Source organism: Lutra lutra, chromosome 3, assembly GCF_902655055.1.
Source record: "Lutra lutra chromosome 3, mLutLut1.2, whole genome shotgun sequence".
NCBI lineage: Eukaryota > Metazoa > Chordata > Mammalia > Carnivora > Mustelidae > Lutra > Lutra lutra.
This window is the reverse complement of record NC_062280.1, coordinates 124,890,849-124,910,219: the sequence shown is the minus strand read 5'-3', so window position 1 is coordinate 124,910,219 and position 19,371 is coordinate 124,890,849. Positions and strand designations below refer to the sequence as shown.

General features: G+C 49.8%; 1 protein-coding gene across 1 annotated transcript; it reads left to right on the top strand.

Moving 5' to 3' along the window:
- Nucleotides 1-13,020: 13,020 nt before the first annotated feature.
- Nucleotides 13,021-17,784, top strand: LOC125096221 (ral guanine nucleotide dissociation stimulator-like). The gene is made up of 5 exons (XM_047722998.1): nucleotides 13,021-13,460; nucleotides 13,864-13,971; nucleotides 15,353-15,546; nucleotides 16,124-16,183; nucleotides 17,116-17,784. The coding sequence occupies exons 1-5, from the start codon at nucleotides 13,320-13,322 to the stop codon at nucleotides 17,342-17,344; spliced, it is 732 nt and encodes a 243-aa protein (XP_047578954.1). The 5' UTR covers nucleotides 13,021-13,319; the 3' UTR covers nucleotides 17,345-17,784.
- Nucleotides 17,785-19,371: the final 1,587 nt, after the last annotated feature.

The window sequence follows — 19,371 nt, the reverse complement described above, 5'->3', positions numbered from 1 at the left end:
GGAGTCTGCCTTGCTGTCTCCCCACAGCAACGCTCCCCTCCCTGGCCTGGGGCTCTGGGAGTCCGCAGCCTGTGCCAGCACACGGGAACTGAGTCCATTGTGACAGCCTGTGAATTACCCTCCCCTTCTGAGCCCACACGTCTTCTGTCACTTAGCTGAATCGGACACCGGGGAGAACACGGTCTTCGAGCGCACCAAGAACGCGCCTCCGTGCGCACAGCGCGCTGAGCCACACCTTGATTTAAAAGCAAACCAAGATGTTGTTTCACAACCTTGTTCTGAGAGTCGCCCCACGGGTGTGCCACCACGGGTAATTGGTTTCTGACTCACCCATGGAGCTCGACTTGTCCCTGGGGTGCTGGTACCCAACCCCTGGCGGGGAGGTGGGGGGCGCGGACAGGAGCAGCCCTGAGGAGTGTCTGCTGCTGCCCAGGGGGAAATAACTCCCACTGCAGGCTGTCGGTGGGTGTCCCCGAATGCAGAGTGGACTGTTGGGGGCCAGTAGGACCCGGCTGCAGCTCAACACTGCTTGAGATTAATAGCGAGGTTCAGAATGGCTTCTCAGACAAGGTGCTCTCCAAGGAACCACGTAGCTCTGCCCTTCTCTGATTTTAAAGCATCTTAGGCGTGGTGACTCAGCTCGGGGGTGTGCAGGAAAATGGTCCCAAAGACTAGACGGAGTTCTGAGACAACGTGCATCTTGGTGGTACCCGGGTGCATGAACAGACAGGCGGTCCATGTGCAGGGACCTCCTTACTCATTTTGCCTGACAGTGGATGTTTTCCAAAACTTTAAAGAGCAGATCGTGGAGGAGGACATGTGGGAAAGGGCTTCTGGGTGCCTGTTTGCATTTTGTTTCTCCGCTCCATGCCCGACAGAAAAATGCCAAACCTCTTTGCTTTTGCCATTGACCGGAGAGCGTGCCCCTCCCCGAGCGGGGGTGCGGCTCAGGGCAGGGAGCAAGGAAGGTGCCAGCCGCCGGCTCAACCCGGGGAGCCCAGCAGCCGTCGGTGTCAGTGAAGTTAGGACTTTCAGCCAGACCATACCCCCACCCCTGATCCAACCTCTTAAACATATTTCAAGTTAGAAAGGGGATTGACAATTGAGGATGATGTTTTTCTAACCTTTAAAAAATGTAAACAGTAAACATAACATTGATGAACAAACATGCCCAGACCAGAGATGTACGACTTGCTGGATTTCACGCAGACCACACCTGAAGGCACTGCCGCAACTGACCTTTCTCTTGTTTTCACAGATGCTGAGCTCCCAAGTTCATGTGCTTTCTGAGCATCTACGCCCTGTCCTTCCTGAGCACACAAATTTCTGAACCAGCTGGGTTCTGCTCCCTGGGACTTGCTGTCGTGGATACGCCAGGCCTGAGTGGGCTGAGAAGGGAAAGTCTCTCTCTGGGTCGGGTATGACAGAACATTGCTGGAACCCAAGGTGGCCAAGGGGCCTTCCAGAATGACACAGAGCTTCTTCCAGACTGGAAGACCCCCCGGGGACGTGGAGACTTTTTGCTAGAAGCAGGAAAAGATGGAGCATGTGTGGCAGAGGACCGCTCCCACCTTCCAGCGTCCCAGAGAGGGAGCTAGTGAAATGGGGCTGGAGAGAAAGCTCATTGCTCTACAGCACCACTGTCACCACAGGGAGATATAGCCCACCCACGGAGGACAGCCTGCAGCATGGCCAAAGCTTGGTAACTGGGAGCTGATGCAAGTCACAGACATGTCCCTACATCCCACACCATTTCTTCCTGGAAGCCCTCCACCCCGGCCCTCCACACACCGTGATTGCTTCCTCCTCTGTATTCTGGATGGAATGCTGACGATAAATGCAATAAATCCAGCACACACTGATCAGACACTGCTGGGGTCCCCACGGTGAACAAGACTGGTGTTTTCCCCCTGGGACTGGCAGGGGCACGAGGAGCCCACGGGTGCATGCCGCCATGGGTCATCAGGGTCCAGTGTTCACAGAACCCTTCTTTGAGGAGACCGTGTAAGTCAGTAGGACTCAGTGGGATAAAACAAATGGCAGGAGACAGTCCGGAGGGAGTGTGGAAAAGCCCAGGGAGGGGAGGGCTTGGGCACGTTCCAGGGACAAAGGGATTTCAGGCAGAGTCTCAGGGAGAACTGAGGGACTGTGGCTACCCTGTCCTGGGGCTGCAGAGGGCTTGACCACAGAAGGGGGCCCTTCCCTGAAGCTAGACTGAGCTTTATCCCAGTGCCAAGGGAAAGCCCTCAGAGGTAGGTAGGTGACGGGATGGCCCATTTGTGGGGAAGGCCCAGAGCCCCAGCAGGGCAGCACGCACCAAACTCTGGAGGTGGAGGAATGCTGGGGCACCGGGCAGCATTGCATATGTAATCCCCCCACAAACCAACTCTAGACAAACTAAGAGCAGCAGGCCTTGCCCCATTTTTGGCATAAATTCCAGCTGAGAAAGCATGTGGATGCTTCCATTATCTCTTGAAAACCTTAAAGGATTCCATTTTCCTCTCCAAAGATTAGAGTTAAAAAAAAAGTTCCTGTAGATTTTGGAAACATACCTGTTCTGCCCGTCACTTTTTTAAAAAAAACTTATCTCCCAATTTTTTTTTTATATTAAGTCTTAAATTTTTTTTTTTTAAGATTTTATTTATTTGACAGAGAGAGAGAGAGTGATCACAAGTAGGTGGAGAGGCAGGCAGAGAGAGAGAGAGGAGGAAGCAGGCTCCCCACTGAGCAGAGAGCCCGATACGGGGCTCGATCCCAGGACCCTGGGATTACAACCTGAGCTGAAGGCAGAGACTTTAACCCACTGAGCCACCCAGGTGCCCCCTTATCTCCCAATTTTTAAAGGTCTGTAACATTTAACAGATACAAACTAACACATATAAGATTGAGGCATCATAATAAAATGAACACTGTTAACCCACCAGTGGGCCTAAGAATAAGAATGTCATCAAGGTTACCAAGATGGTCTCCAGTGTCACAAGGTCCAAGAACAAGAGTGTCCCTCCCTGAATCCAACCCCTTGCTCCATCCATAACCCTGGGGAAACCAGGTTCCTAATTTTTCTTGGTATCAGCTCCTTGTTTTTTTATCTAGTTTTATAACAGGAAGTCTAATTTTGAATGATCTGAACTTCATAAAATGTCATACTCTATGTTGGCTTTCCTGAGACTTTTTTGATTCACTATTTCTTCTAAGGTTCATCTTTACTTTTGCATGTGGTGGGTAAACACCGTTTTTACCGCTGCATAATATTCCATTGGGTGATCTCATCTGGATTTACTTATCCATTCCCCTGTGATGGACGCAATTCAGTTGTTACTAGTTTTTGTCCCTTCTAAACAGTGCTGCTGGGAACATTCTCCCATCCGCCCCTTGGCATTTTGGTGCAAGAGCAAGAGTGACCTTAGAGCATGAACCTAAGAAAAAACTTGCTGAATCTCTACATTGTTTGCCGAGTGGCCGTACCATTCTTATCTGCCACTGACTTCTCCTCTGGAAGATGGTTGTCCATGACTTTCACCCATTTAATTGTTGGGTGATATGATTATTTCTTATTGATCATTTATTGTTCTCTAAAATTAATCCTTTATTGATTATATATATTTTAAAAGCAATTCTCAGCTTGTGAATAAATTCTCTATTTTGGAATAATATCAAATTACAAAGTTGCAAAGATAGTACCGGGAATTACCATCCACTCTTCACTTGGTTTTCCCTAATGCTTGCATCTTATAGCATCAAGGGCACAACAAAGAAACCAACATTGGTATTTGCTACTATTAATTGAACTCTAGACTTTCTTTGGATTCCACCAGTTTTCCCAGCAACGTCTTTTGCTGCTTCAGGAGCCAATCTCCGCAGGGTACCACCATGCCTTTCGTGTATATTGTCTTAATTCCCTTCATGTTGTCTTTTGGTGAATGGAGTCCTTAATTTGAAAGGAGTTGCATTTTTCATTTATAATTAGTACTTTGGGGAACTTGTTTACGAAGTTCTTCCTTGTGCCTATGCCACGAGGATGCTCTCCGATATTTAGGTTTTGTCTTTCACGTTACACCCTTTCTTGCATTACGACTGAACTTTGCGCCTGGTGTCGGGTGGAGACCCAGTTTCATTTTTCACTTGTAATAATAGCTGCATAATGAGACCTTCGATTTAATATGAAAGTCCCTCCGCTGTTTTCCTTCAAGAATTCTTGGTCTGTCCGTGGTTCTTCACCCTTACGTAAGATTTTAGATTCAACTTGCTAAGTCCCTCGAAGACGCCCGCTGGGATTCGGCTTGCAACTGCGCGGAGATTCTTCGGAGGAACGGACGTCGTCACGATATCGCATTCACAATGTCCGTATCTGTTATCCATGAACTTCACGTTCTCCGCATGGATTTTGGTCTTTTAAAATACGTCTCAAGTCCCATTTTGCAACCACTGCTAAAGCACCATTGGCCAAAATGAAGTTCCAATCCTTTGTGACTTCTGACCAGTGTAAGAACCATAAAGGGCATTTTAATGCTCCTTCCCACATTTGCAGCAAGATTATGTCTCTCCTCTGCCCAAAGATCTGAAACTGAAGCGCGGTGTTCAATCCATGCCCATCCGAAAGGATGATGACATTCTAGTTCTTGCAGGACAGCACAAAGGTCAGCAAATTGGTGACATAGTCCGGGCTTGAAAGAGCTGCGTCCTCTACACTGAGCAGGTGAAACGGGAGAAGGCTGATGGCACGCTGGCTGTGCAGCGTGCACCTTCATAAGGTTGCTAACACTAGACCAAAACTCGACAGAGATCCCCCCAAAGATCCTTGAACGTGAAGTCAAATCTCGTCAAGAGGAAATGAAAAGAGCAAATATAAGATGAAAAAATGGAGAAGATGCATGAATAAAGTAATCCTCAACTTTCATTAAAAATCACTAATACGGGGGCACCTGAGTGGCTCAGTGGTTCAGCGTCTGCCTTCGGCGCAGGTCATGATCCAAGGGTCCTGGGATGGGGTCCCACATGGGCTCCCTGCTCGGCGGGAAGCCTGCTTCTCTCTCTCCCACTTCCCCTGCTTGTGTTCCCTCTCTCACTAGGTTTGTCGGTCAAATAAATAAATAAAATCTTTTAAGAAAAATTGCTAATATGAGGGGTGCCTGGGTGACTCAGCTGGTGAAGTGTCCGACTCTTGGTTTTGGCTCAGGTCGTGATTCCAGGGTCATGAGATGGAGACCCAAGACGGGCACCCTGCTCAGAGGGGAGTCTGCTGCTCTCCCTCTTTGCCCCTCCCCCCACTTGCACATACTCTTTCTAGATACAATAAATAAATCTAAGAAAATTCTGAAATGAATAAATAAAATATATGTTTCAATGCCTTTCAATTTTTTCTCTAGAGAAAACAATTTGTTTTTGTTAGGTTTATTCCTATATATTTGATGTTTTTGCTGATACTGTAAAGAATATATATATTTTAAAAGATTTTATTTATTTATTTGAGAGAGAGAGAGAATGAGAGAGAGGACGCATGAACAGGGGGAGTAGCATGGAGAGGGACAGAGGGAGAAGCAGACCCCTGCTGAGCAGGGAGCCCAATGCGGGACTCTATCCCATGACCTGAGCTCAACCAACTGAGCCACCCAATATTATATTTTCTTATTTAGTTGACGGCAAATGCGTAGAAATCCAATTGGTTTTTTAAATTATTTAAGTTGGGAAAATTCACAAATCATAGGAGTTATTCTTTTAAACTGTATGATCTAGTGTGTTCACACAGTTGTGCTACCATCAGCTCTCTCTAATTCCAGAACATTTCATGCCCCCAAAAGAACCCCTGTACCTGTTAACAGTCAATCCTCAGTTCTCCTTCCCTAGATAACAGCTAAGTTATTTTTTTCTGTGTGGACTTGCCGATCCTGGACACTCTGTATAAATAGAATCATACAATGGGGAGTCTCATATGACTGGCTCCTTGCACTTAATATAATATTTTCAAGGTTCATCTCCAAGCAACATGTATCGTTCCTTTTTAGAGCTGAATGATATTCCACTGTATGGGTGTCCCACGCTTCGTTTATCCATTCTTCAGCTGACGCGCATGTAGATGGTTTCCCCTTTGGCTCTGACGAAGAGCCCTGCTATGAATCTTCATGTACAGATTTTTGGGTAGACACGTGTATTCAGTTCTTCTGGATGAATACTTAGGAATGAAATTGTCGGGTCTATGGTAACTCCACGTTTAACTTTTAGAGGAACTGTCCAACTGTTTCTCAAAACAGTGGCACCATTTTGCATTCCCACAAGCAACGTACGACGGTTCCAATTGCCCCCATCTTTGCCAACATTTGTTATTGTCTGTCTCTTTTGTTATAGCCATTCTAGTGGGACGTGCTCTCGTTGTAGTTTTGATCCACATTATTCTAATGACTAGGGATGTTGGGCACTTTTTCACGTGTTAATTGGCCATTTGTATATCCTTTCCAGAAAGATGTGTATACATATCCTTCGCCCATTTTTAAATTAGGTTATGTGTCTTTTTATTGTTGTGTTGTGAGAGTTCTTTATATATTCTGGATATAAGTCTCTTGCCAGATGTACAATTTGCAAATATCCGTCTTCTAGTCTATGGTTTGTCTTTTTTCTTTTCTAATAACAAGGCAAAAAAGTTTCCAATCGTGATGTAGTTCAGTTTATCTGTTTCGTATTTTTTTTTTTCTTCTGTCCCCTGTGCTTTTTAATGGTGATAGACCAGACGCATCTCCCTTAAAGTCAGGAACAAAACAACAGTGTGTGTGTTTGATTTAAGGGTTTCCTCTCTCACTGAACCAATCAATCAATTGCTTGCTCCCTCTCCCTTGACTGTAAGTCATCGCTTCAGGAAAGGACAGGTGACCAAGCCAGGTCCCCCAGCCTTCTTCAGTGGGATCCATCCAACTGAACCTGGGACAGAGTAACCCATTCTCTCCTCTCTGATTGGAAAGATACAAAAAATCACCCCGAAGTAATAACCTCAGTTCCGCTGCAGAGTAAAGAAGTCTATTTGCAGAAATGGCAAAATATACTGCTCCTTGTGTCTTTCCTGACTTCCCGAAAATTCAGTTTTCATGTTGGGAAAATTGGAAAAATTCCTACCTCATGGGTTGCTGCAAATACAAATAAATATACAAATAATATACAAATACAAATAAAATAATGATTACAAAATGCTTTAGCAGGAAGACTCACTAACTGCTCCCTGTCAATTTTGTCATCATTAATGTTACACATAAGCTCATTCCACACTTGCAGCCTGGCCTTCCTTCTCCCTCCCAGCATTGTCACCTCCTCCCCCACCATGATCCCCATCCCCACCCGTGGAGACTGCAGAAGGATTGATTTCCCTCTAATATAGCACATGTTAGCATAGCATAGGTTTCATTTGCACTGATCATTTCCATCCGCTGAGGATGTGTTTCCAGAATGCCAACTCCGTCTTGTATGTTTTTAAAATATTCTTTTCTAAATTGTGATAACAATATACACAGAATTTACCATCTTGGCCATTTTTAAGTGCAACATTTCCACCGGTAGTGAATATAGTCACATGGTTGTGCAACCATCACCACCGTCCAGAACTTTTCATGTTGCCAAACTGAAACTATATCCCCATTAAACAATACCTCCTCGCGCCCCCCTCCAGCCCCAGCCCCTGGCCACCACCATTCTGCTTTTTGTCTTTATGAATCTGACTACTGTAGGTACCTCATGTCAGTGGAATCATCTAGTATTTCTCTTCAGGTGATTGGCTTATTACCCTTACTGTGACGTCCTCAAGTTTCATCCATGTTGTAGAACATGTCAGAACTTTGCTCCTTTTTAAGGCTGAACAACGTTCCGTTGTACGGACAGACCACATTTGCTCGCCCATTCATCTGTGGACACTTGGGTTGTCTTCACCTCTTGTCTATTGCGAGTAAGGTTTCTGTGAAGTGGGTCTACAGACATTTCTTTGTGACTCTGCTTTCAATTCTTTTGAGCACACACTCAATGGCTCATATGACTTCTAAGAAAGAAAGAAGCTCTGGAGCTTCAGCACAAATCCTCTCTGGGGTTATTACCCCCTGTTCTCATCACTGGCAAAGACTCTGTGGCTCCGGGAAGATGGCTGCTTGCCCAACGTGTCCCACACAGGTCGTGAGAGAGGATGAACCTGCAGCGTGGACCATCGGCTCTAGAGCCCAAGCTCTTCCCATCTCCCTCCCCAAACAGAATATTCTTGGGGATAATGATGGGCTCCCCAAAACAATGTGTTAGAACATGAACACACAAGACCCAGAACTTTGTAATGCATGAAGACTAAACAGAAAACTTAGTGAAGGAGGAAATTCCATTCACAGAAGCTTTGAAATTGCTTGGAAATTAACCTGTTGAAGTAAATTTCAGGATTTGCTGAAGAAGATTTAAAAACTCTTAAGGGAGAAATAAAGGAAGAATTGAAATTTGGGGTTTCTTTCAGGCTAGAAAGATTCAGAATGATAAAGATCGAGAAGCTCCTGTAGTTCATTACAGATAGAGCTCAAAAATGAGCTAAAGCGGTGCCTGGGTGGCTCAGTCGTTAAGCGTCTGCTTTCAGCTCAGGTCATGATCCCAGGGTCTTGGGATTGATCCCTGCGTCAGGCTCCCTGTTAAGCAGGGAGCCTGCTTCCTCCTCTCTCTCTCTCTATTTACCGGTGATCTCTGTCAAATAAATAAATAAAAATATCTCTAAAAAATAAATAAAATACAAAATAAAAAATTAAAATAAATAAATAAATAGATAGATAAATAAAGGACATCCTTACTGCACCAAGATTTTATTAGGAAGTCTTCTCTCACCCACAGCTCTGCAAGAATGTCCAAGGTCACAGGAAGTGCTGAGTCCCATACTCATGCCCCAGACCCTCCCAGGGAAGCGACACCCCAGAGCAGTTTTGCAGAGCTGCCCCCTCCCTTCTGTGCCCCTTTCCCTCCCCGATGGTGGAAGCAAGCCTCTGGGTCTGGCCTACCCTCTTGCCGGCACGGGCTCTCCTCCTGCTCCTGGGGTCCTAGCCTGTGCTGACGAAGACCAGCGCCGTGTGGAGCTGTGGGTGCTCACTCACGGCAGCAAAACTCACCCTGTGGAGAGTTAGTGGATGTTTGAAGAACAGTAGTGCTCGTCTCCTCTCACCCGGGAGTCATTCCAAAGGATGTGATGACCTTGTGTCATGCAAGTCCCTGTATCCCTAGATATTCTCCTCCCGCGTTGACCCCAAATCATTGAACCTTAGCTGTGAAGTCCTGACCCATGTTTCTCTGGTGCAGGAATCGCTTCTCTAACATGGTCATCTAGCCTCTGCCTGAATGCTTCCATGACAGGGACCTCCGACTCCATTTGTCATTGTCAATGATTGCCCCTGCCTTTCTCCCCATCTGGAGCGTAGACACTCAGGAGAGGGGGATGGCTCTTCATTCGTTATCTTTAATACTTTAATGAATCTTAGGCAGGCACAATGCACAAAATACTGATGCTTTAGTATTTCCTGTCACCCCACAAAGATTTCGTTAGCATCTGCTTACGTGCCAGGCACTGTGCTAGGAGTTCAGAATCCATCAGTTCCCAAGACAGAGTCTCCAGCCATCTCTTAGCGTACATGCTAGAGAGGGGAAGCATAAACAATAAACGGAAGAAATCATTTACTTTTAAGTGGTGATGCATGCTAGGAAGGAACAAAGAGCCAGGTGGACTGAGGCCATGCTGGGGGAAGGGGCTGAGAGAGGTGGTCAGGGAAAGCGCATCACAGGCAGGATAGAGGCTCCCAGCTGCTGTCAGTTGGACTGTGCACCTGCTGGTTGTTTAGAGAGCCCTGGATCACCTGGTGGCGATCACTCATCTGGGACAGCTGTGCCCACGTGATGGGCCCTGGGCACACTGGCCGGACCTGCGCTCTTCCTTTCCTGCCGCTTTGAGACAGAAGCACTGATGTGTGCTGGGGCGCATGTGATGCTGATTGAAGGGGAGGCCCCCAGTGAGGCACAGTGTGCGGACCCAACCAGCCCAAGGTCTAGTGCTTGCCACTCACCAGCCCAGAAGACCTGGAACAATTCATTTCATCTCAGCTCCTCTGTGCTCTCATCCAGCCACTGAGAAAAATGAGCTTGCGCCACTGGGGAGCTGCAGGTCTGAGAGACCGTGCATCAAACGGGACTGACATGTTTTTCGAAACGGACTTTGGTTAAGGCTCCTCCAAGTAGGTGCCTCCCCTCGGCTGTATCCAAGATATCACCCGCACAACTGGTTCCCACCAGGCCCCTCGGGCTCTGAAGCTGCCGCAGGCACCACAGTGGGAGCTGGAGGTAGCTCTTGACGTGGTTCAGCATCTTCTTCTGGGGCTGGGGCTGGGGCTGTCGGTCCAAGAAGAGAAAGTATCATCCCCATGATTGACTTTTCACGCCCCTCCTAAATCAAGGAAAATTTCCCCACCGTTCAATGTTCTCTGAGTCCAGGAAGCAATCCCTAGAGGGTCTCCCCTGATGGCAGGTCATGGGCACAGGGATCTGAGGCTACTCCTTACTCCCGGCCTACCAGTTGATGGAGGCTTGCTCTGTGTGGCCTCCTCTGTTCCCTGCACAGGTCTATATCAGCCACCCCTGTCCTCCTCAGCTCAGCATCTCTCTGGTTCTCGGCCCTCGCCCCCTCCCCTCCTGCTTGTGCTCTTCTCCCTCTAATAAAGAAATAAAGTCCTAAAATAATACATAAAAGATTGAGCGTCAAAGTGTACACTGAGGCCTTCAAGACCGGGCTGGAAACACCCTCCTGTGTGTATTTCCTTGTCATCTTTCCTCTTGTGCTGATGGCATCAGAGGTGCATGACATCCCAGGGAGGGAGAAGGCCGATGGTGGAGGGACTCTGGGCTCCTGAAAGACCACATAAAGGATTTCAGTCTCCAATCTGAAGAGTCACTCAGTACTGCCATGGGGGGACCTCTGTGGTGACATACTACCAAAATTTGGGGAGTTACTTGGTATTCAGCATAATGTAATATACCTCCGTACAACATGTTGCAATCACCAAGTTCACTTCAATAGTGATCAGCCTAAAACCTTTAAAAAGGACCAAAGGGGCACCTGGCTTCCTCAGGCACTAGGATCCTTGATCTCAGGGTTATGAGTTCGAGGCCCACATCAGGCACAGCTAACTTAAAAAAAAAAAAAACAAAACAAAAGGTTTACACAGACTAAAACCAGTGAGGCTCAAACAACGGAGCTGGTCTGTGCTGGGATGGATCTTGTCTCCCGTTCATTCAGCCACTGGGCACTGCACACTCAGATGGTGCCAGTGCTTATCAGTCCGGCGGGTTCTCCTCGTAAGAGCTCAGGGTCTAGAGGAGAAGATGGACAAACGAGAAACCAAAATGTGAATGGAAAGAGCGATTGCTCCACAGCAGAAGAGCAAGGGACTACAACAAAGGCCCGAACTCCACCAGGTGAGGGGTATGACAAGGGTGTGCTGAGATGACACTGAGAATTCCTGCGGGAGGAAAAGGAGACAGCCCTGCACAAATGCGAGTGCATTCCGCCTGGCAGAGGGCACCATGGAGCAGAGGATTGGAGGTTAGAAAGGGAGCCAGGATGGCCAGAGGAAGCTGAAGAAGAAGCAGATTGTGAGGGGAGGGGGGCCAGGGCCCGGGAAGTTGGACAGTATCAGTGCCCTTTTCCCAGGGCTGTGTAACCCACTTCCCACACTCAGTGGCTGAACCCACAAACGCTGCCTCGTGGTCTCAGGGGATGAGGAATCCAGCGGTGCTCAGCTGGGGGCTCCTTCCAGAGTCTCTCCTTACGTTGGGGCTGCTGACAACACCAAGGGAGGACCTGCTTCACCGACGAACCTGAGCTCACTTAGGGGCATGGGCCAGATACAGCCCATCTCAAAGACCTGAGTTCTTCTGTCTGCTGTGGAGTCACAGGGCTGTGCCACGTGCGTATGTCTGTGTCATGGTTCAATCTAGGGGCTTGTGCTCCCGTGTGAGGATCTGAGAGAAAACATGGGTCAGAGTCAACATGGGGCTGGGCACTGAGCTTTTAGAACTAAAGCTCAGAAGGGCCTTGGGGTCATGTTGCCACGTTCTGTGACATGGAAGTCAATCACGAAGTGCAGACCACTCTCAGGGGAGGGGGTCACACAAGCATGTATACAGAGGAGTTGGGGAATCAATGGATCCCATGAGGGGAGACTGTGAAGATCCCTGCAGGGTCTGGGCCTTGCCCAGAATCAGACTGGTAGGGAGGCTCAGCAGGCATGAACCCGGCTCTTTGAGTGTCCTCAAAGTTGGGGTCCTGCACGCACCTAGCCATTCACTGGGGGCCCTGGAAAAGGTTGTCTGGAAGGAAGTGGCTGTCGACCTGGAAATGTTAACGGGCTGAGGGTGATCATTGATATCCTAGATAGGAGACATCTCCCCATGTTCTTGTCTGAGGAGGACCCCGGGTCATGGCGACCCACTGGATGGACCCCTATCTACATCACACCCTTTGGAAAGGAGGGAATGGCCTGCATCCCAAGACAGGCGGTGTCTAGGGGTAAGGGTACATTCTGACCATCAAGGGCCAAGACTCCAGTCCCTACTTTAGGGTTTGCATTGAAAATTCAAAGCCTAAGATCTTGGGAAGCTATTACGCAGCCCTCTGTGGGTGGGGCTGTCGTCTACTGGGACCCCAGAATGTGAGCACTGATGAACACATGTGTGCACACAGGAGCGAGCGTGCTTGTGCACACAAACACACACACCCCAGTAGGGACTGTGGGGTGGGATCTGATTAGTAGCAGATTCCAGGAAGGTGATAGGAGGGAGGAAATTTGGTGGGAGGTATTTCCTACATGTGACACCTCTCCTCTAACATCATAGCTATTATCCAACCTATGCCTGTGGACATCTGATAGAAAGACATGCCGGAAGCATCCGTTATTTTGCAGAGAAGACCATCCCTGTCAGGCACAATAGCTTATCTAGGGTCAAAACCAGGTAAGAATACAGACTTGTGTCTCAAACCAGGTGTGTCTGCAAGCTGGGGCCCTGGCTGCTCCCAGACCTTCCCTGGGGGCCTGTGGAGAGGGGTGTGTTGGGCTCACTGTGTACAGATAAGATGTGGCCTTGCATGCAGAAGGGGGATGAGGAGATGGCAGACCGGAGCACTGTTTGGGTAGGGGTCCAACCAGGAGTGGACCCCGGTAGGGGATCTCAGGAAGTGATGTCACTTCCTTGACCAACCCCCAGAACTTGGAACCCCTGTAACCAGGCACCCACATTCTAGTCCGGTACAGGGTTACTTGGCTCAGGACATCGGACACAGAAAGATGTTTTCCTGTTGTCTGCCTGCTTCCTGGGGCTCTGGGTACCAGAAACCCCAGGAAAATGGCTTGTTCCCATGCTGCAGACATTGGCTCAAACCTTGCCCCCAATGCCCTCCCAGGGCATTTCGAGGGAGATGCCATAAGGTACTTACTACTGAGCAGACTAGGCGATGCCCACCCCTCTGAACCGTCCTAGGGAAGCCCCATCCCTTCCTCTGGGTTTGAGGGGAGGAAGGATATGTGGGGGTTCCCTCCCATGGGCTGGAGGAGGGTGAGCACAGTGGATACCCTGGTGATCCCTTCTTGTTCACACCAATGTCATGGTGGGCCGGGTGGACAGGGGATTCCTGAGGTGCCTCTTCGCTGTGCCAGAGCACATCCAAGGTCCTGAAGCTGGGCCACGTTTCTCTCCTTGGGGGAGGGGTCTGCACACTGGGCTGTGGTGTGTCTGGAATGGAGCGCCCTGGGTCTGAAGACCAGCAAAGGCCTCCAGACTTAGGCAGGGCTCTAAGGCCTCCTGCCTGGCTGCCGGGCACTGTCTTTACAGAACGCTCCAGAGGAGATGGTGCAGGAGCTGAATGTCGACATCCCCTGCTCTCCTTCCTCTAAGGACAAGAAGCCCCACAAGGCCAATAGAGTCTGGCGCTGGCTCAGGGTGAGTGCAGGTGCTGGGGAGACCCGACTTCCGGGGCGCCGATGAAGCACCAAGGGCCCCACTTCCTAGAAGCCAGCCTGGCCTCCTAGAGTCCTGTACTCCCATGAATCTGCATCCCATCTCTTCCCAAACTTGCCCTCATGGTCCTGCCCACGCCTTGGACAGAAGCAGAGTCGTTGTCCACATACTTATAGGAATATCATTAAAGAGACTTTAAAGTCCGTCTCATCCCGCTTATCTAGAATCCTTTTGCACTGTGCTAGGCATTTTCCTAACTCGTGATCCCAGGTGTCCCCATTGGCCCAACAGTCCTTCCTCAGGTTCTGCAAGTCTTGCAAATGATCATTTGCAAGAGTGAGTTGGGAGACTTTTTTCCAAAGGGACATAGGGCCCATGGTACTCTGTCTCTAGCTCTGTCCTTTTGTTTTGATGGAACACATCTTTGGGAAACCCCCCAGGGTCAGGAACAGAGGCCTCACTGCACTGCACTGCACTGCACAGCAGTCCAGAAGGCCAGTCACTTATCCAGCCATGGAGCCCTTCACTGGTGCAGGACTGGATGTAATCCCCTTCTGTGGCCAATGCACAGTGCTGCATCCTACAGCCTACGCGCCCTCCTGTCCTAAGCCCTCTCACCTAAAACATCTCTGTGTTCTTGTCTCAAGAATGGAATATGTTGGGTGCCAGGGTGGCTCAGTGGGTTAAGCCTCTGCATGCAGCTCTGGTCATGATCTGAGGGTCATGGGATCAAAGCCCAAGTTGGGGGTCTCTGCTCAGCGGGGAGCCTGCTTCCCCCTCTCTGTCTGGCTGCGCCTCTGCCTACTTGTGACCTCTCTCGCTGTCAAATAAATAAATAAAAAGTCTTTAGAAAAGATAAAAAGAATGGGTTATGTTATCAGAAATCAAGGATCCATGCCACTCATTCAGGGAGGTGCTAACAATACTCCACTCACGAAGGGACCTGAGATATTAGCAAATACAGACATCATTTCTTTCCATTCTTTGTATAGATAGCAAGAACATTTTCTCTTTTCCTTAAAGGTTTCTGAATTAATTGGTTGATGGATGGATTTGAGAGAGAGGCATGGGCAGAGTGGGGAGAAGCAGAGGGAGAGACAGAATCCTCAAGCAGACACTGCCTTATGGACACAGCCCTAGGAGGAGCAGTCTCAGGACACCTAGACCATGACCTGAAGCAAAACCAAGAGCCTTAGGCTTAACCCAATGAAACACTGAGTCACCTGATTCTTTTTCGGACTCTAGGCTCTCTTGTCCCACCTCTTGCATAAAACACTGAGATCTGGGGGCTCGTTCAGCCCTCCAAGCCCCACCCCTCCTGGTGGCCACAGCACTGACTCATGTCTCCTCTGATTCACCTCAGGGGAAAAATGGTTCAACCAGGAAGAGGAGGAGGACCTCGGTGCTGTTGGCCAACCGGGCCAACAAGCTACAGGCCACAATAGATCACCTGGTGCCTGCCGTCATAAGACAAGATCTACGCTATGTCCACATCTTTCTGGACACATACCGCGCCTTTGCCACCACCCAGGAGGTGCTGGACCTCCTATTTGCAAGGTGAGCACCCTCCCCTGCCCCTAACTGCTCCGTGTGATTTGGCCACTGCCTGGTTGTGAGACTTTGGCATGTCCCCAAGCTTCCCTTTGCTCCTAACTGGGGCAGAGGTATTATAGGGACTCAGTGGGGTCTTGTAGGGAAAGGACACCTGGGCGCCTGCACCAGTGGAAAAGTCTGCTGGAGGGCCGGTGGACATGCTCTTTTTACATTCCCGAACCCCTCATGATGAAGCTTCTGCCTCATCCCGCACTCTCACTACGGTCTTGAGCTGGGCTCCTTTGCCATTGAAAGGGAGATCAGAGTCTCCTTCTGGGCTCTGTGTCTGGGTGAATGCAGAGCAGGCATCCCTGGGGGTGAGCAGGGGCCAGGCCCACTCAGATGTCTGTGATGGGCTGGTTGGGGCCTTTCATTCAGCAAGCATTCAGGAAGCCCCAGTCAGTAGAGGCGATTAACTAGGAGCTGAATGTGATCCCTGTACAGAACAGACAGCACCCCAGTGCTGCAGGCTAGGCAGGGGTCAGACGAGGAGAGCCAACATCCACAGACATCTCATGTGATGCCCCCTGGCCTCCTCTAGATTCGGATGCGTTTACTCCACCTATGACGAGGTCGGCGGACCCCAGGAGCAGCGCAACATGTGAGTAAGCTTGGACTGCTCCAGGAGGGCCTTCCCTCTCCACCAGGGTAGTGAGGGTACTGTGAGCTCGAGGGGCTGCTGGACCTTCACGCACACCTCTGTTATTCCTGCTTTAGGGTAAAGGTCTGAGAGCTTCTCCTGGAAACTGGGAAGGTGGCCTGGGGGGATAGGGTTGGTGTGTGAGCACTGTGGGAGATCAAAGGGAGATGGAGGAGAGCTTCAACCCCTAAGAGGGTCATGCTCCATCCCTGCCCCCTCCCAGCCCTCTCTCTGCCCCAATTCTGGGACCCAGAACAGAGGATTTAGGAGCCATCGCACAGCAGTCTGTTGGCACCTGCACGCTGGGTGCTCAGAGGGGGCTCAGGGAGAGTGGTGACCCAGTGAGAGCTCAGGGAGCACACATCCCACACCCTGTGGGAGGGGAGTGTCAGAGGAAGCAGACCCACTCATGGCACCTAGTGAATGGGCAGAGCGGGTAACGTTGGAGGTATAGGGAGGGTCCTGGGAAGGCCTGGCTAGAGACAGAGTCCCTTTGTTCCCTCCTCGGGTGGATCTTCACGGAGCAGAGGTGAGTGCAGTGAGGGTAAATTAAGAGGCCAGACACCACCCCTCCCTGGGCACATGTAGTTGAATTCAAGTGGCAAGTGGGCAAGGAGACAGACTGAGGAGTGTGTCCAGCTCCCCTAAGAAGTACAGAAATGCTCACCCCATTGATCAAGGACTCCCACTCCTAGCGGCTTTTGGCCAGCCTGCCATCTGGGAGCAGGCCTGTCTGGTGCGGGACTGCCAGGTCACAGGTGGACAAGGAGTCCGACTGGTCTCGGACAGGAACTGGAAGCCCAGGGACCCAGGTTCCCACACGGGTTCCCTGGGATATTGGTTTGGATGCGTGCCCTGTCCTCTGACTTCTCTGCCTCCATGTCTGTCCCCAGGGCCATCTATGCCATCCTGAACACGTGGGTGGAAAAGTATCCAGGGGATTTTGTGCAGCCTCCAGAGTCTCCCAGCTTGCATGTGCTGCTGGCCTACCTGCAGGTCAATGTGCCGGGCTCGGACCTGGAGCGCCGGGCCCAGCTTCTGCTCTCAGAAAAGCAACACGCTGAGGCCACGGAGCCAGAGGCTACGGGTGAGGAGGACTGGGGGTGCCTGATGTGGGCCTGAGGAGGAGGCAGGGTGGGCCACCCTGAGGAAGCCTCCGGAGATTGTGGTCGGGCCGAGAGGAGTGAGTCTTCTCAGATCCCTGTCCCCATGGGCTTCCGTTGGGGACAACTTCCAGGGCCTGGGTCTTGAACACAGACCACGCTGTGTGGTGGGAAAAGGGAAAGGCAAAAGGGAAGTCAGTCAAGCTGATGATGCTTTCTCTTCTTGGAGCTACAGCACCAGCCCCAGAGCTAGATCATGATGTGCCTCAGGAACTCGTCCCAGCAGCCACTCTGGCACCCGCTGCATCTCTGGGGCCTGAGCTGGCCCCCGCCATCCCGGCTGCAGCAGCTGACCATGGGTCAGGAAGAGTAGAGACCCCACCTGCTCCGTTGAGGCCAGGGCAGATGGTCGTCAGGGCCCTCGTTCACTTCTCTGCGATGGCAGAGCCATCGGGCCTTTTGCCTGACCTGGATGTCCAGCAGGGTCCTGCCCCTGCTCCTGGGGTTCCTGAAGAACCTGAAACCACCACCTGCCTCCGTGGAGCAACCAGGCTCCGCCCCTGAGCAGCAGCTCATGCTGGCTGTAGCCCCAGAGCATGTCTCCCCCTCTCCCGTCATTTCCTTCTTTGTCATATTTGTGTTTGTTATTCACCTCTATACTTACTTAATAGATTTTATTTGTAAATAAAGTAGAATTTGAGTTTACATAAAATTTTACTCGCATCCTTTGCAGTGGGATATGGAAGTCTCAATAGGTCCATCCAGAGTGTTGCCCAACCATGTCCTTCTACAACATTTCCATCCCAGAGACACCTGTGCTCCTCATCGCTCACTGCTCAGTCCCTCCCCCAGTTCCTGCAACCAGTGCGCTTCTCTCTGTCTCTGCCACTTTACCTCGACTTGGATTTTCCTCTGCCTGGAATCCTACAATATGGCCTTCTATGTCTGCCTGCAGAACATAAGAGTGATTCCCCTCTTTTCAAAGTTTTTTATTCAAATAACATTTTATTACATAGCAGTGTTCCTGAAAGAACAAAGATTTCGGGAAGCCCCCATATGAACTATTTTCATTATCTTGCTAGGTTTCCCTTTTAGAAGCATGCCTTGAAAAGCAGAAACCACGAGACAAATGTCTGGGTCCATGAGACAACTTTACGTGCTTTCATTTTCCCGGATAGTCTATGTTTCAACTATTCTCATGGGCATCTTATCAAATATTAAAATCATATCTTAAATATTCTCCTTTCTTGCTAACACGTTAGGTCATAAAGAGTTCTTTAGGCTTTATCCAGACTTTGTCTATTTAGTCAATAGTGATTTAAACATGAAGAAAACAAGGCACGTTCCTTCTACCAAGAAATAATCCCCCACAACACTCAGCGTCCTTCTTCCCTGCCTTTCCCTGTAAGCCTCTAAGTGTAGTGTGTGTGTGTGTGTGTGTGTGTGTGTGTGCGCGCGTGTGTTTGCGTGTGTGCGTGCGTGCGCACATGTATGTGGCAGAGTGGGGCAGGGAAGGTTCTGGGGCTGTGCTCTTGTTCTACCTTATGTCCCCTCAGTGGACAGACACTGTCGCTGCTGTCCCATTGGGTATTCTCAGTGACAGCACTCAGGAACCCCCTCCGTTGAACAACTAAGCCATTTCCAGTTATTTGACTCTCATAATATAAGTGAGAAGCATGTCTGTGCCATAAATTTCTGTTTTTTAGGAATGATTCCTATAAACACCAACACTGGAACGCACTTTACCCATATTTTGGGGGGACTGGCTGCTGGTTCCTCTATGCTGTCTTCATTAAGGAGAAGCATTGCTTTGGAAAAGAGGGATCCAGGGTTCTATAGATGAGACCTGAAATCATGAGGAGGACAAGCCAGCAGTGATGACGTCGGGGTACTGGGAGTGACCATAGAGCACGGAAGAACCTGCCCACAGCCCCCCTCAGATGTCCTCACCCAGAAGCTTCCCTGCCTTGTGTCCTGGAACACACCTCACCCATGCCCTGTCTGGTGACACGCTCCAGCCACTCCAGCCCCCGTGCTCCATCACTC

What these genes read in the sequence shown, in the direction of transcription:
- LOC125096221 (XM_047722998.1), top strand. Translation starts at nt 13,320, where the DNA reads ATGTTTTCCTGTTGTCTGCCTGCTTCCTGGGGCTCTGGGTACCAGAAA. An exon ending in TTCGAGGGAGATGCCATAAG is followed by an intron (nt 13,461 to 13,863) that starts GTACTTACTACT and finishes CTGTCTTTACAG; the next exon opens with AACGCTCCAGAGGAGATGGT. An exon ending in GAGTCTGGCGCTGGCTCAGG is followed by an intron (nt 13,972 to 15,352) that starts GTGAGTGCAGGT and finishes GATTCACCTCAG; the next exon opens with GGGAAAAATGGTTCAACCAG.